Source organism: Lampetra fluviatilis, chromosome 2 (assembly GCF_964198595.1).
Source record: "Lampetra fluviatilis chromosome 2, kcLamFluv1.1, whole genome shotgun sequence".
In the NCBI taxonomy this organism is placed as follows: domain Eukaryota; kingdom Metazoa; phylum Chordata; class Hyperoartia; order Petromyzontiformes; family Petromyzontidae; genus Lampetra; species Lampetra fluviatilis.
The window spans coordinates 24,467,330-24,481,545 of NC_136276.1; the positions used below are offsets into that span (position 1 = coordinate 24,467,330).

General features: G+C 53.1%; 1 protein-coding gene across 6 annotated transcripts in view; it reads left to right on the forward strand.

Moving 5' to 3' along the window:
- Positions 1 to 8,765: 8,765 nt before the first annotated feature.
- Positions 8,766 to 14,216, forward strand: part of ARHGAP39 (Rho GTPase activating protein 39) — a 67,076-nt gene continuing 61,625 nt past the window's right edge. For all 6 annotated transcript variants that reach the window (XM_078872701.1, XM_078872719.1, XM_078872710.1 and 3 more), the window contains exon 1: positions 8,766 to 9,154. In XM_078872701.1, the coding sequence (XP_078728827.1) occupies positions 9,144 to 9,154 (11 nt within the window). In that variant the 5' untranslated portion in view covers positions 8,766 to 9,143. The remainder of the gene's footprint in view (positions 9,155 to 14,216) is intronic.

Genomic DNA, 14,216 nt, shown 5'->3' on the forward strand with positions numbered 1-14,216 from the left:
TGGGAAGGGAGCTGTATCGATAACACGAACACACCTCGGGGGAAACTAATTGACTGGATAAAATGTAACGAAGGCGAACACGATGCAAAAACTGCAGAGAAGGCAGGACAGGACTCATGCCCTCCCACACAGGCATACAGACAGGGATTGTGGAATGAGGAAAAATTCGGAAAGGAAACAGGAGAGAAATCGTCTCTAAGAAACGAGGAAAAATGTCCTCACACTCTCGAGAGGGAAGAGAAATCAGTGCTCGCGACACCAGCGAAACTCACAGACGTGGATCCACAGAATAAATATGGAAGTAACAGTAAATCACACTCTTGGGTACGTGGACAGAGTCCAGGGACTGATCGCACAAAAATTATGGATATCGAACAAAAAATCCTTGACAAAGGGAAACCCTCACAATTCGAGAGAAGGGATGGAGAGATACATATGCAAACAAAAACATGTGAGACTGACAACTTCACAGCTAGAGGGAGGCAAAATGTTAAAGTAAAGTCGACAGGACATCCTTCCCTAAGGGCAGAGGCAAAAACTGAAGGGAAATGGCAACACGAGCGACACAGCACTGAGCGATCACACAAAAATGCACGCCGCTAAAACACGCCCGACACAGCACAGATAAAAGTGACAGATTGCCTGATGATAACTTGTTTGATGATGACGCTGACGGCGATCAACTTTCGGAATACTTATTCAACAGTAAAACCCTTAAATTGATGGACAAGGCTCTAGTCAGAATTCCCGATTTTGACCCACACAATCAGACTATGGATATACACACACATATCGCAACAGTAGAAGAGGAGGCAATGATTAGAGGGCTGATGAGACGGGATGAAAAAGCGAGTTTGTTGAAACGAAGCTTACATAAAGAATCGATACCATGGGTAAATTCACTACCACACAAGGTTAGAAATGATTTTAAACAACTGAGCCTGGCAGTGATTCGGAAGTTTGGAGAATATTCGACACTCACTGAAGGGTTTTATGCTGTAAAATCGATGACCCAGGGCATGGACCAAGATCCACGCGACTACCTCGTACAATTTAAAAGAGCGTATTACGCAGGCGATGTGAATCAATACCACGAAGGAGATAAAATGTTCAAAATTATGTTTTTTGAATCCTTGAGCCCAGAGATTACAGAAAGGGTGAGAATGGTTTTGAATCCAGAAACTGCATCCTTACGCCGCATAGAGAGCAAGGCGTACATGCCATGGTTATACAGAGCTAAGAATCATAATTCGGATCCAGAACACAGGGAGAGGGATAAGGAACCCAGCCTCTCAGAGAGGAATAAAAATCACCGAGCAGTCCCACAATGCAGGGAGGAGCAAACACGCACGCACCTGTGGCAAAATAAACCAAAGAGAAGGTGGCACGAGAATGAGAGCGGCACAAAGCCAAACATTCAGGAGAATCGCAGAATGTGGAGACCAAGGGCAGAATCATATCAACACCCCATGCCACGACATACGCAAGGTCAAAATTACGCACAAAGATGGCGAAGTAACAATCCAGGAAAAATTTGGCACCCAAATGGGAAAAACACTGGGCCAAAAATGTACGAGAATCGCAGGAGGGAGAGGTTCAGAGCAGAACCATATCAACACCCCATCCCACGACACACGCAAGGTTCAAATTACGCACAAAGATGGCAAGATAACCACCTAGCGGGAAGGGGGTACACAGACTGCGGAGGTATGGATGCGAACATTCAGGAGAATCGCAGGATGGGAGGTCAAACACAATCGATCCAATTCCAACCAATTCCTCCACCGGCTATACCAGGAGGGAATAGAGGAATAACACAGAATGCGGTCCAAATACATGATCAACCACCCACAGTGAGCGCGAGCGAGCGGCCAACACGCGCCCCACCCGCCGAGGTTTTGTTAAACCCTGAGCTCAATGGGAAATACAAGCAGGCTGCAAGTGACAGGGCGGGCAAAAACGTGGACAGTGCTCCCGTAAATGATGCACAAATCGAATGTAAGGACAGGGCTGAATTGAAGTGTGATCGAACAGTAGATAACAGACAGCAGAGACAAAAACAGACAGCAGGGACACGCCCTGAGGAGTACAGGCGCGAGCCTTTGAATGAAAAATATCCAAGGGAAACCAAAATGTATGCGGATCGGAGTGCTAAAATGGAGACGAATGTTCATGACATATCGGGAATGGTGTTGGAATCTAACACACTCATAAAAACAAAGAGGGCAACATTACGAGGCACAGAATTAAATCGACACACTGACTCGGCAAATGTGTATGTAATCACAGAGAGAGCGAATGCCACGAACCAAGTGTCAAAGTGGGTCGTGTGCGCGAATTCTGGTTATGTGCAGCACAATTTTTCACCACACAATCCCACGACGCGAGAGAGTGAGAGAGGAAACTACAAAAACGAACCCGAAAACCGTGATCGAATTATCAAAGTGATAAGTGGTAAACCAGGCAACATGAGGAAGGTAACGCATGAATGCGTTCGAAACCGCTACCTAGCGTTTCCCAGGATTTAACAAAAACAAAAATGAATATTCGTCGGAGTTATGATGTATGAGAACCGATGTAACGCAATATCGATGTTTAACGTGTTGTTATTTTCTTTGCTTATTTAAAATGTAACCAGGTTAAGATCGTAATACGTGCACGCGCGTCGTAAGAAATAACCGCCGAGAGTAAGGGCGGCTGATGGGATTCATGACAAAAAAGGGGGCATTACTTTGTTTGAAAATTCGCCAGTGGCCAAATCGACCCCTGATAATTTTCAAAAGGGCGGACTGTTGTGTATATACCCCCTTTTTATATTTTTTTATATTATTATTTTTTTAAGAATTATTCTGCCAACATATAATATCGTTTTTTTTAATAGACACGCGGCAACGTGAGAACGGACACGCCCCCACACTTCCACAGATGCACATTCCTCGCCTCAAAAAGACTAGAGGGCAATAAAGGTCATAAAAACTCCCCTAATTTCACACCAGAGGAACAAGGGAGGGGGGGAATTGCAAGCGGGGGGTTCTGGAAGAAACATCCTTTCGTTAAAAAAAAACCCTTTGATAAATACAAAACCAGGCCACGAAATATATAATTATATTCTTAACAAAGGAAACAACATTGACGATAAAAAAACACAAACGGGTTTTGAACCATGTTAGATAAACAAGTACCAACTTAGCCATGAAGAGTAAGCAAACAGTATCCATCCTCACTCCAATTGGAAACCAGACTACAGTCTGCACCAGAGTCGCGATTCATCAATTGTTAATTAAATACTGACCTTATTTACTTTAAATAATTTCTACGCGGCCGGGCCGAAGCATCAAAAAAATAATTATGGCTTGGGTCGCTCCAAAACAAATTTCCTAGCCGGGATATCAGATTAAATAATCACAAGAAGTCAAATAATAAGTACGGAGTTTAACACGTAGGCTTTCGCGACCAATATTGTTCATAAAAAAAATCGTTGATTATGAATAAGTACGGAATTAAAGTGGATATCCTAGAGGAGCTAAGGGCGGAGAAGTCTCTCATAATCAACCAAACGCAACACCCCATGAGAAGCGAGCAACTCACGGCCGTCTTTGTTTTCCCGAAGAGGATCTCTACACTCACACGCCAAAAGCCAGGAAATGACACCAATAAAGGTTGGGGCAATGGCTCAAAGGAAATTAACACGTCTTCGGAAAATAAATAAATAAGCGCATGCGCCGGGTGCTCCCACCGTGGAAACAACCGTCTTTGTCTCCCCGCAACACGGACAGCAAAAATTGCACACGCGAGCAAATAACATTTCCATGGGAGATCGGGTCACGATAAAACATCGTGAACACGGTTTCGGCATAACTTGTGCATAATGGAAATAAGTCGCATTTCAACTTCCAAACCAAAACAACTTAAGCTGTGTGAGACAAAAGATATGATCCCCGAGCAAGGGAGGGAATAATTAAGCTCGCTTAACGCGTAGGCTTTCGCGACAAATATTATTCAGAAACAAAAACATGGATTCGAATATTTTTTTTATATATAACTCGACGCGAATCATCGGGCTGATTAATGGATAACTTAGGTGGCGCCGTCACGAGGCCCCCCCTCCACCCCTTCTTCCAGAACGACACACAGCTGTGTCTTCAAAGCTAATAAACACACGGACAAACACGCATGCGAAACACACGGACGGCCACGCACACGACACACACACGGACGCAGATGGTTCACACCCACAGGAATGTTTTATGACAGACTTTGAACAACTCGGGAAACTGAGTGGAATTCCCAGATATAAGCCAAAGGAAAATCCATCCAAAACAGATCGTCCGGGCCACGGGCCCCACCAGAGATCGTCAAGGGCTCCGGCTCCACCACAGATCTTCACGAGCTCCGGCCTACATCTCATCTCGTCTCCGGGCTAAGGCCCCACCAGAGATCTCCAGGGCGACAGCCATCTCTCCTCGTCGCCACCAACGAAGAAGCTCTCGTCATCCAGAAGGACGAGGCTCGTGGGGTGGCAACGTGCATCGCCTTGACGTGCATCGCCTTGACGTGCATCGCCTTGACGTGCATCGCCTTGACGTGCATCGCCTTGACGTGCATCGCCTTGACGTGCATCGCCTTGACGTGCATCGCCTTGACGTGCATCGCCGAGGTGCTCGCCTGCTGCACACGAGTGAACGAGCCAGCTCCCTTGCCGCCACCACACACGTGCTCGCCTGACCACGCAAACGAGCGCAGCCGCGCCGTCAATCTTCGTACGGGCTCAACCGAGGGAGGAGTCGGAAGCAGCCGATCACCGCCGCCGCGCCAGCCAGAGGGCCCTTCTCCGAAAGTCGTTCGTACCCACAACTTCCCTCACATAGGCTCACACGCGCTCGCATCGACGCCCACCCCCCTGTGAGACTATCTATTTCGTCCTTACCATCATATCAACCCTACACAATTATCGGAAGACTGATTATCAACTACATGAACCATCAGCTGGCCATGAGGAATCGTGGCCCGTCGAGTGATTAAGAGTCCGTCGGTTATAAGAGTGAGGTTGTTTTCCGTGCCTTTCCCTTGTTCCGCTCATCACATAGGCGATCAATAGACTCGTCGATGCAAACTCAACCTCTCGAAATCCCCATTACGAATTGACCGTACACAGAGAGAGAATATCTTGTCAAACCAGTTTCCTTTGTCATAGAGTCTCGCCGAAGCATTAATTAAAACAGAGCCAGATTCGCTCTCCCACACTCACGCCCTCACCCACCATTATATCAAACATTCCGTTAAAAGGATTTTATACTTGCCGATGAATCTATTGACATATACTTTCGCCTCTGGGATACAATAAGTGCTTTTTATTACCGCAAAATGAAGTGTGTCATGCTTGTTTTCAAACTCGGCCAGTCGCCGATGGTGATCGATACAAAAACGAACTAATGAGATGCCTGGTGGAAAGGTAGAGGTTACGATTGTTAGGAGGGTTTTTAGTCATTCAGTTCGTTAAATACATAATGTCGCAAATGCATAAGGTTTATTCATTCATGTTAGTTAATGCATAATCTCGCAAATGCATAAGAGTTTTGAGTTATTCAATTTAGTTAAATGCATAGTCTCGCAAATGCATAAGTGTTTATTCATTCATTTTAGTCAAATGCATAGTCTCGCAAATGCATAAGTGTTTATTCATTCCTTTTAGTCAAATGCATAATCTCGTAATTACATAAAAATTTTAGTTATTCATATTAGTCGAATGCATAATATCGCAAATGCATAAGAGTTTGGTTATTCAATTTAGTTAAATGCATAGTCTCGCAAATGAAGAAGTATTTTTAGTTATCCATTTTCGTTAATTGCATAATCTTGCTCAGGAATTATTGACGCATGTTTGACCTGCATGATAGAATGTCACGTGCTTGTTAGAATAAAATTGTTATCACAGAAGCATATCGAGTGTTCCTTCCAAGTCCATGCAAAACTATCTTATTCTTGATAACTGTATCCTGTGATGAGATATGAAAATGGAGACCTAAAATATCATAACACACACTAGGATAATCGGTAAACGTTTAATCGATGATAATCGTGTTATCCTGATTGAGATAACGCTGGATAAACGAAGCTAAGCTTAATTATCACAACTGCACACATTAACATAATCGCAAGCATCCGCATAAATTACTACGATTATCTCCGTGATTATCATAATGTATGCATATAACTACTCACACTATCATAATGTATGCATATTAACTCACACATTAACATAATTAATGCGATTTGCGCATTTTTCGGAAAATTATTAATTTGTATTATTTTCATCAAAATTTCATAACCCGACACATACAACAGCCACCCCACAGAGACGATCCCCCTCTCTGTACCTGTGTTACTCTCTCTATGTATCTTGGTGATATCTGTCTGCTTATATGTCTGTCTATAGTTTTCTGGTTAGATTTTTTGTTGCTTTTTCATTTATACCTGATGATGATTGCTTGTGTTGCAATCGAAACGTCGTATGCTATTATTTAATTTATTATTTTATCTTTATACGTGACTTTACCGAAAGAACCAAAGAATAATTCCTGCAGCACGAAAGCTTCAAAATTAAGAATGATAGGAAGAATCATTGATATAATAGGACGTGCGGATTAATGTGGGGTGTTTGGATAAGGAAAGGAAAGCATCACTGGTTTATGCGCATTGCAGATGAATGCTCAACTTTTATTGATGAAGGCCCACGATAAGATGGAGAAACGCCGACAATGTTGTCTCCAGCAATTAGGAGAACGTTGCAATATTTAAACTTTAAATTGTTCAAGTAAATATACAATGCTCCACATAACAGCTCTGACTCAACCTCTGGTTGAGGAGTCCTATGAATCTGCAATGGTGGCCATATTTTATTTGCGCTGTGGTGTGGCAGAATGAGTATGTGGGGTCAAGCTGTTATGGGTTGGAGCATCAGATCCAGCATATTTATACTGGGGGAATCCGATGAGCTATAAAGCGTTTTCCCCACATGGCCAGTAGGGGTAGGTAAGTACTGTACGTTACAACAATACAAAAACACGATAGCAGTGCAAAGTATAGGAACGGTAAAAACATTTTCTTAAAATATACAAATCAAACAAAACTGTATTTTTTATATCACCAGATAAAGCCCACTAAGGTATTAAACTTATGTTTCAGAAGCGACCTGGCCACAAATGCGAGCTCAACAAAGTGGCTTATCACTTGGAAATGTATAGCATGGGATTGAGCACAGATAAAAATTTCTATTCTGGCGATTCCTGTTTCCACATCTGATATGAGCAAGCACACGCCCAGGGTAACTTTATTTGGGCATGACATGCCTACTTTATAATCATTTCTAGTCATTCAATCTCGCGTGGAGTCCTGGACGTCTCGCGATCACCTGGAGACCCAAATGAGTCTGGTGATCGCACTTTTTTTCAGTCGTGTATCGCAATAAAACATACAATAACGCGTGGATTGATACGGCATCTAAATGCGACGGCATCTCATGGTTCCCTGAACTTCACCCATTGGATTCCTTCGCCGATGTTCAGGAGGGAGCAGACTGGATGTATCACCGTTGAACCAGATACTGACGTTTCGTTTGGCTCATCCACACCGATTTCAACAACGACCTCACCTCGAGGTCGCAACAAAGCCAAAGACACGTGTTGACTCTATCAATTACAACCTTCACAGAGTGCTGCTTGTGTCTGGCCGCTTCACGCATTGGGCCTTTGCTTAGATATTGTTAAAATGCGCGGCACAGAAAGAAACGGGGTCAGCCGGAGTTGGGTCAGGCAGAGGTAGCCTGTGGCCGGTTGTGTAAAATAATTCACTTAAGTCCCCTTAGTTCTCACACTGTGATTTGCATTCTACACAAAGGGGAAATCCCTTCAGATTCATAACACGAAATAATCCTTGGCTTAAGCAAGTCTCACTGCGTACGAGGCACCGAGTGTCAAAAAACACAGCTCCAGAGTTTGCTTGTGTTGAACCAATGCTGCTGAAATTGAGCACTTATTATTGCGTATTATGGAAATATGTGAATGAGCTGATTTGTCAATGTCTCAGCCACGATGAGAGGTCTTCAGGAGGGAGGTTCGTGTAGTGTTGCTGTTCATCCGCCGTTGAAGGGGCGCAGACGACAGTGGGTTTACTCTTCTTGGTTCTTTCGGTAAAGTCACGTACTATTTAGTCGATAATCTTGGGTCGCATGGCTACAGTCGCGACGACTGCGGCCTGTTTATAATGTTGCATGTATGACAGAAATGAAGTGCGTCGGCCTGCTGCTAATATCGCGATGCAGTCTCTCGAGGCGAGGAGGTCGTTGTTATTCAACCGATGAATGGGCGGGGCAGGGGACTGGGCGGGGGGGGCAGGGGACTGGGCGGGGGGGCAGGGGACTGGGCGGGGGGCAGGGGACTGGGCGGGGGGGGGCAGGGGACTGAGCGGGGGGGGGCAGGGGACTGGGCGGGCAGGGGACTGGGCAGAGGGCAGGGGACTGGGCGGGGGGGGGGCAGTGGGTGGGGGTCGCTGTGGGTGGGGGGGAAACGCGGGCGTGGAGGTGGGGGCTGGTGACGCGCGTCAAAGCCGCGCGTGCCCGGACTGACAACAGCGACGACGGCGAAGAAGAAGCGGAGAGGCGGCGGTGGCCACACGGGCCACACGAGGAGGCCACACGAGGAGGAGGCGGAGGCCACACGAGGAGGAGGCGGAGGCCACACGAGGAGGAGGCGGAGGCCACACGAGGAGGAGGCGGAGGCCACACGAGGAGGAGGCGGAGGCCACACGAGGAGGAGGCGGAGGCCACACGAGGAGGAGGCGGAGGCCACACGAGGAGGAGGCGGAGGCCACACGAGGAGGAGGCGGAGGCTGGCCGACGCGCACGCGCGCTCGGCCAGCGAGGAAGAGGGGGAGTGGAGGGAGGGAAGGAGGCGGCCCTCGCTCGCCCCGTTCGTTTTCGCCGCGCCGAGTTGCCGGCCGTGTGGGGTTGGGAGCCCGAGCCGGGCTTGGGAGCGGCGCGGGGCTGGGAGCGGCACGGGGCTGGGAGCGGCACGGAGCTGGGAGCGGCACGGGTGCATGGAGGAGGAGCGGGGGACGCGCGACGCCGCGACGGCGACACCCGAAACATGACCGAGAGGTGCGGCAGGGGACTCCGCCTTCTATCTCCCGGCGCGGCACCATCGGGGGCAGCGGCGCGAGCCGAGGGGCGGGGGAGTGGTGATGGCGTGCGGTGGGGAATGGTGATGGTGGTTGTGATGGGTGTGGGTTGTGATGGTGGTTGCGTTGCGATGGAGACAGTGGACTGCGATGGAGTGTGTTGTGATGGGAGGCAGTGTGTTGTGGTTGTGATGGGAGGGAGTGGGCTGTGATGGTGGTTGTGATGGAGGCAATGGGTTGTGATTGGGAGTGCAATGGTGAGCGCGCTGCATTACGAACCCGGCGATCCGAGTTCAAATCTCGCTCACCAGTGACGATGATCTGAACCGGTCCTGTGCCTCCCTTAGGTCGACTCAACCTGAATTGATTACCTGGTGCGGTGTGTAAACATCGCAACGCGGGAGACAAAGACGGCCGAGCGTGGCGCTGGCTACCCACCCCCTCGTGTGCCTTCATAGGTGCTCGCTAACAGCACTTGCCCCCACAGTCTGTTATAAGGGGATTTTTTTCTTTCTTTGGAATGTGATGGAGGGAGTGGGGTGTGATGGGGGGAGTGGGGAGTGATGGAGGGGGTGGGATGTGATGGGGGGAGTGTGATGGGGGGGGGGGGTGTGATGGGGGGAGTGTGATGGGGTGGGATGTGATGGGGGGAGTGTGATGGGGTGGGGTGTGATGGAGGGGGTGGGGTGTGATGGAGGGAGTGGGGTGTGATGGAGGGAGTGTGATGGGGGGGTGTGATGGAGGTGGTGGGATGTGATGGAGGGAGTGGGGTGTGATGGAGGGAGTGTGATGGGGGGGGTGTGATGGAGGGGGGGGGGTGTGATGGGGGGAGTGGGGTGTGATGGAGGGGGTGGGGTGTGATGGGGGAAGTGTGATGGGGGGGTGGGGTGTGATGGAGGGAGTGTGATGGGGTGGGGTGTGATGGAGGGAGTGGGGTGTGATGGAGGGGGTGGGGTGTGATGGGGGGGGTGTGATGGGGGGGGGTGTGATGGAGGGAGTGGGGTGTGATGGAGGGGGTGGGGTGTGATGGAGGGAGTGTGATGGAGGGGGTGGGATGTGATGGGGGGAGTGGGGTGTGATGGAGGGGGTGGGGTGTGATGAAGGGAGTGGGGTGTGATGGAGGGAGTGTGATGGGGGGGTGTGATGGAGGGGGTGGGATGTGATGGGGGGAGTGTGATCGGGTGGGGTGTGATGGAGGGGGTGGGGTGTGATGGAGGGAGTGGGGTGTGATGGAGGGAGTGTGATGGGGGGGGTGTGATGGAGGGGGTGGGATGTGATGGAGGGAGTGGGGTGTGATGGAGGGAGTGTGATGGGGGGGGTGTGATGGAGGGGGGGGGGGTGATGGGGGGAGTGGGGTGTGATGGAGGGGGTGGGGTGTGATGGGGGAAGTGTGATGGGGGGGTGGGGTGTGATGGAGGGAGTGTGATGGGGTGGGGTGTGATGGAGGGAGTGGGGTGTGATGGAGGGGGTGGGGTGTGATGGGGGGGGGGTGTGATGGAGGGAGTGGGGTGTGATGGAAGGGGTGGGGTGTGATGGAGGGAGTGTGATGGAGGGGGTGGGATGTGATGGGGGGAGTGGGGTGTGATGGAGGGGGTGGGGTGTGATGGAGGGAGTGTAATGGGGGGGGGGGGTGTGATAGAGGGGGTGGGATGTGATGGGGGGAGTGTGATGGGGGGGGGGTGTGATGGAGGGGGTGGGATGTGATGGGGGGAGTGGGGTGTGATGGAGGGGGTGGGGTGTGATGAAGGGAGTGGGGTGTGATGGAGGGAGTGTGATGGGGGGGTGTGATGGAGGGGGTGGGATGTGATGGGGGGAGTGGGGTGTGATGGAGGGGGTGGGCTGTGATGGAGGGAGTGTGATGGGGGGGGATGTGATGGGGGGAGTGTGATGGGGGGGGGTGATGGAGGGGGTGGGATGTGATGGGGGGAGTGGGTGTGATGGAGGGGGTGGGGTGTGATGGAGGGAGTGGGGTGTGATGGAGGGAGTGTGATGGGGGGGTGTGATGGAGGGGGTGGGATGTGATGGGGGAGTGTGATGGGGGGGGATGTGATGGGGGGAGTGTGATGGGGTGGGGTGTGATGGAGGGGGTGGGGTGTGATGGAGGGGGTGGGGTGTGATGGAGGGGGTGGGGTGTGATGGAGGGAGTGGGGTGTGATGGAGGGGGTGGGGTGTGATGGAGGGGGTGGGGTGTGATGGAGGGGGTGGGGTGTGATGGAGGGAGTGTGATGGGGTGGGGTGTGATGGAGGGGGTGGGGTATGATGGAGGGAGTGTGATGGGGTGGGGTGTGATGGAGGGGGTGGGGTGTGATGGAGGGGGTGGGGTGTGATGGGAGTGGGGTGTGATGGAGGGGGGTGGGGTGTGATGGGGGGGGGGTGTTATGGGGGGGTGGGGTGTGATTGAGGGGGTGGGGTGTGATGGGGGGGAGTGGGTTGTGATGGAGGGGGTGGGGTGTGATGGGGTGGGGTGTGATGGGGTGGGGTGTGATGGGGGGAGTGTGATGGGGGGGTGGGGTGTGATTGAGGGGGTGGGGTGTGATGGGGAGAGTGGGGTGTGCTGGGGAGTGTGGTGTGATGAAGGGGGTGGGGTGTGATGGGGGGATTGTAATGGGGGGGTGGGGTGTGATGGAGGGAGTGTGATGGGGTGGGGTGTGATGGAGGGAGTGGGGTGTGATGGGGGGAGTGGGGTGTGATGGAGGGGGTGGGGTGTGATGGGGGGGAGTGTGATGGGGGGGGGGTGTGATGGGGGGAGTGGGGTGTGATGGGGTGGGATGTGATGGGGGGAGTGTGATGGGGTGCGGTGTGATGGAGGGGGTGGGGTGTGATGGAGGGGGTGGGGTGTGATGGGAGTGGGGTGTGATGGAGGGGGTGGGGTGTGATGGGGGGGGGGGGTGATGGGGGGGTGGGGTGTGATGGAGGGGGTGGGTGTGATGGAGGGGGTGGGGTGTGATGGGGGGGAGTGGGTTGTGATGGAGGGGGTGGGGTGTGATGGGGTGGGGTGTGATGGGGGGAGTGTGATGGGGGGGTGGGGTGTGATTGAGGGGGTGGGGTGTGATGGGGAGAGTGGGGTGTGATGGGGAGTGGTGTGATGAAGGGGGTGGGGTGTGATGGGGGGATTGTAATGGGGGGGTGGGGTGTGATGGAGGGAGTGTGATGGGGTGGGGTGTGATGGAGGGAGTGGGGTGTGATGGGGGGAGTGGGGTGTGATGGAGGGGTGGGGTGTGATGGGGGGAGTGTGATGGGGGGGGTGTGATGGGGGGAGTGGGGTGTGATGGGGGGAGTGTGATGGGGTGGGATGTGATGGGGGGAGTGTGATGGGGTGGGATGTGATGGGGGGAGTGTGATGGGGTGCGGTGTGATGGAGGGGGTGGGGTGTGATGGAGGGAGTGGGGTGTGATGGAGGGAGTGTGATGGGGGGGGTGTGATGGAGGGGGTGGGATGTGATGGAGGGAGTGGGGTGGGGGTGTGATGGAGGGAGTGTGATGGGGGGGGTGTGATGGAGGGGGGGGGTGTGATGGGGGGAGTGGGGTGTGATGGAGGGGGTGGGGTGTGATGGGGGAAGTGTGATGGGGGGGGGGGGGTGTGATGGAGGGAGTGTGATGGAGGGAGTGGGGTGTGATGGAGGGGGTGGGGTGTGATGGGGGGATTGGGGTGTGATGGAGGGGGTGGGGTGTGATGGGGGGGGGGGTGTGATGGAGGGAGTGGGGTGTGATGGAGGGGGTGGGGTGTGATGGAGGGAGTGGTGTGTGATGGAGGGGGTGGGATGTGATAAGGGGGAGTGGGGTGTGATGGAGGGAGTGGGGTGTGATGGAGGGAGTGGGGTGTAATGGAGGGAGTGGGGTGTGATGGGAGTGGGGTGTGATGGGGGGAGTGGGGTGTGATGGAGGGGGTGGGGTGTGATGGGGGGAGTGTGATGGATGGGGGAGTGTGACGGGGGGAGTGTGATGGGGGGGTGGGGTGTGATGGAGGGGGTGGGATGTGATGGATGGGGTGGGGTGTGATGGGGGGAGTGTGATGGGGGGGGGGTGTGATGGGGGGAGTGGGGTGTGATGGGGGAAGTGTGATGGGGTGGGATGTGATGGGGGTAGTGTGATGGGGTGGGGTGTGATGGAGGGAGTGGGGTGTGATGGAGGGAGTGTGATGGGGGGGGGGGGTGTGATGGAGGGGGTGGGGTGTGATGGGGGGGTGGGGTGTGATGGAGGGGGTGGGGTGTGATGGGGGGAGTGGGGTGTGATGGAGGGGGGTGGGGTGTGATGGGGGGAGTGTGATGGGGGGGTGGTGTGTGATGGAGGGAGTGTGATGGGGTGGGGTGTGATGGAGGGAGTGTGATGGGGTGGGATGTGATGGGTGGAGTGTGATGGGGTGGGGTGTGATGGAGGGGGTGGGGTGTGATGGGGGGAGTGTGATGGGGTGGGATGTGATGGGGGGAGTGTGATGGGGTGCGGTGTGATGGAGGGGGTGGGGTGTGATGGGGTGGGGTGTGATGGGGGGAGTGTGATGGGGGGGTGGGGTGTGATTGAGGGGGTGGGGTGTGATGGGGAGAGTGGGGTGTGATGGGGGAGTGTGGTGTGATGAAGGGGGTGGGGTGTGATGGGGGGATTGTAATTGGGGGGTGGGGTGTGATGGAGGGAGTGTGATGGGGTGGGGTGTGATGGAGGGAGTGGGGTGTGATGGGGGGAGTGGGGTGTGATGGAGGGGGTGGGGTGTGATGGGGGGAGTGTGATGGGGGGGGTGTGATGGGGGGAGTGGGGTGTGATGGGGGGAGTGTGATGGGGTGGGATGTGATGGGGGGAGTGTGATGGGGTGGGATGTGATGGGGGGAGTGTGATGGGGTGCGGTGTGATGGAGGGGGTGGGGTGTGATGGAGGGAGTGGGGTGTGATGGAGGGAGTGTGATGGGGGGGGGGTGTGATGGAGGGGGTGGGATGTGATGGAGGGAGTGGGGTGTGATGGAGGGAGTGTGATGGGGGGGGTGTGATGGAGGGGGGGGGGTGTGATGGGGGGAGTGGGGTGTGATGGAGGGGGTGGGGTGTGATGGGGGAAGTG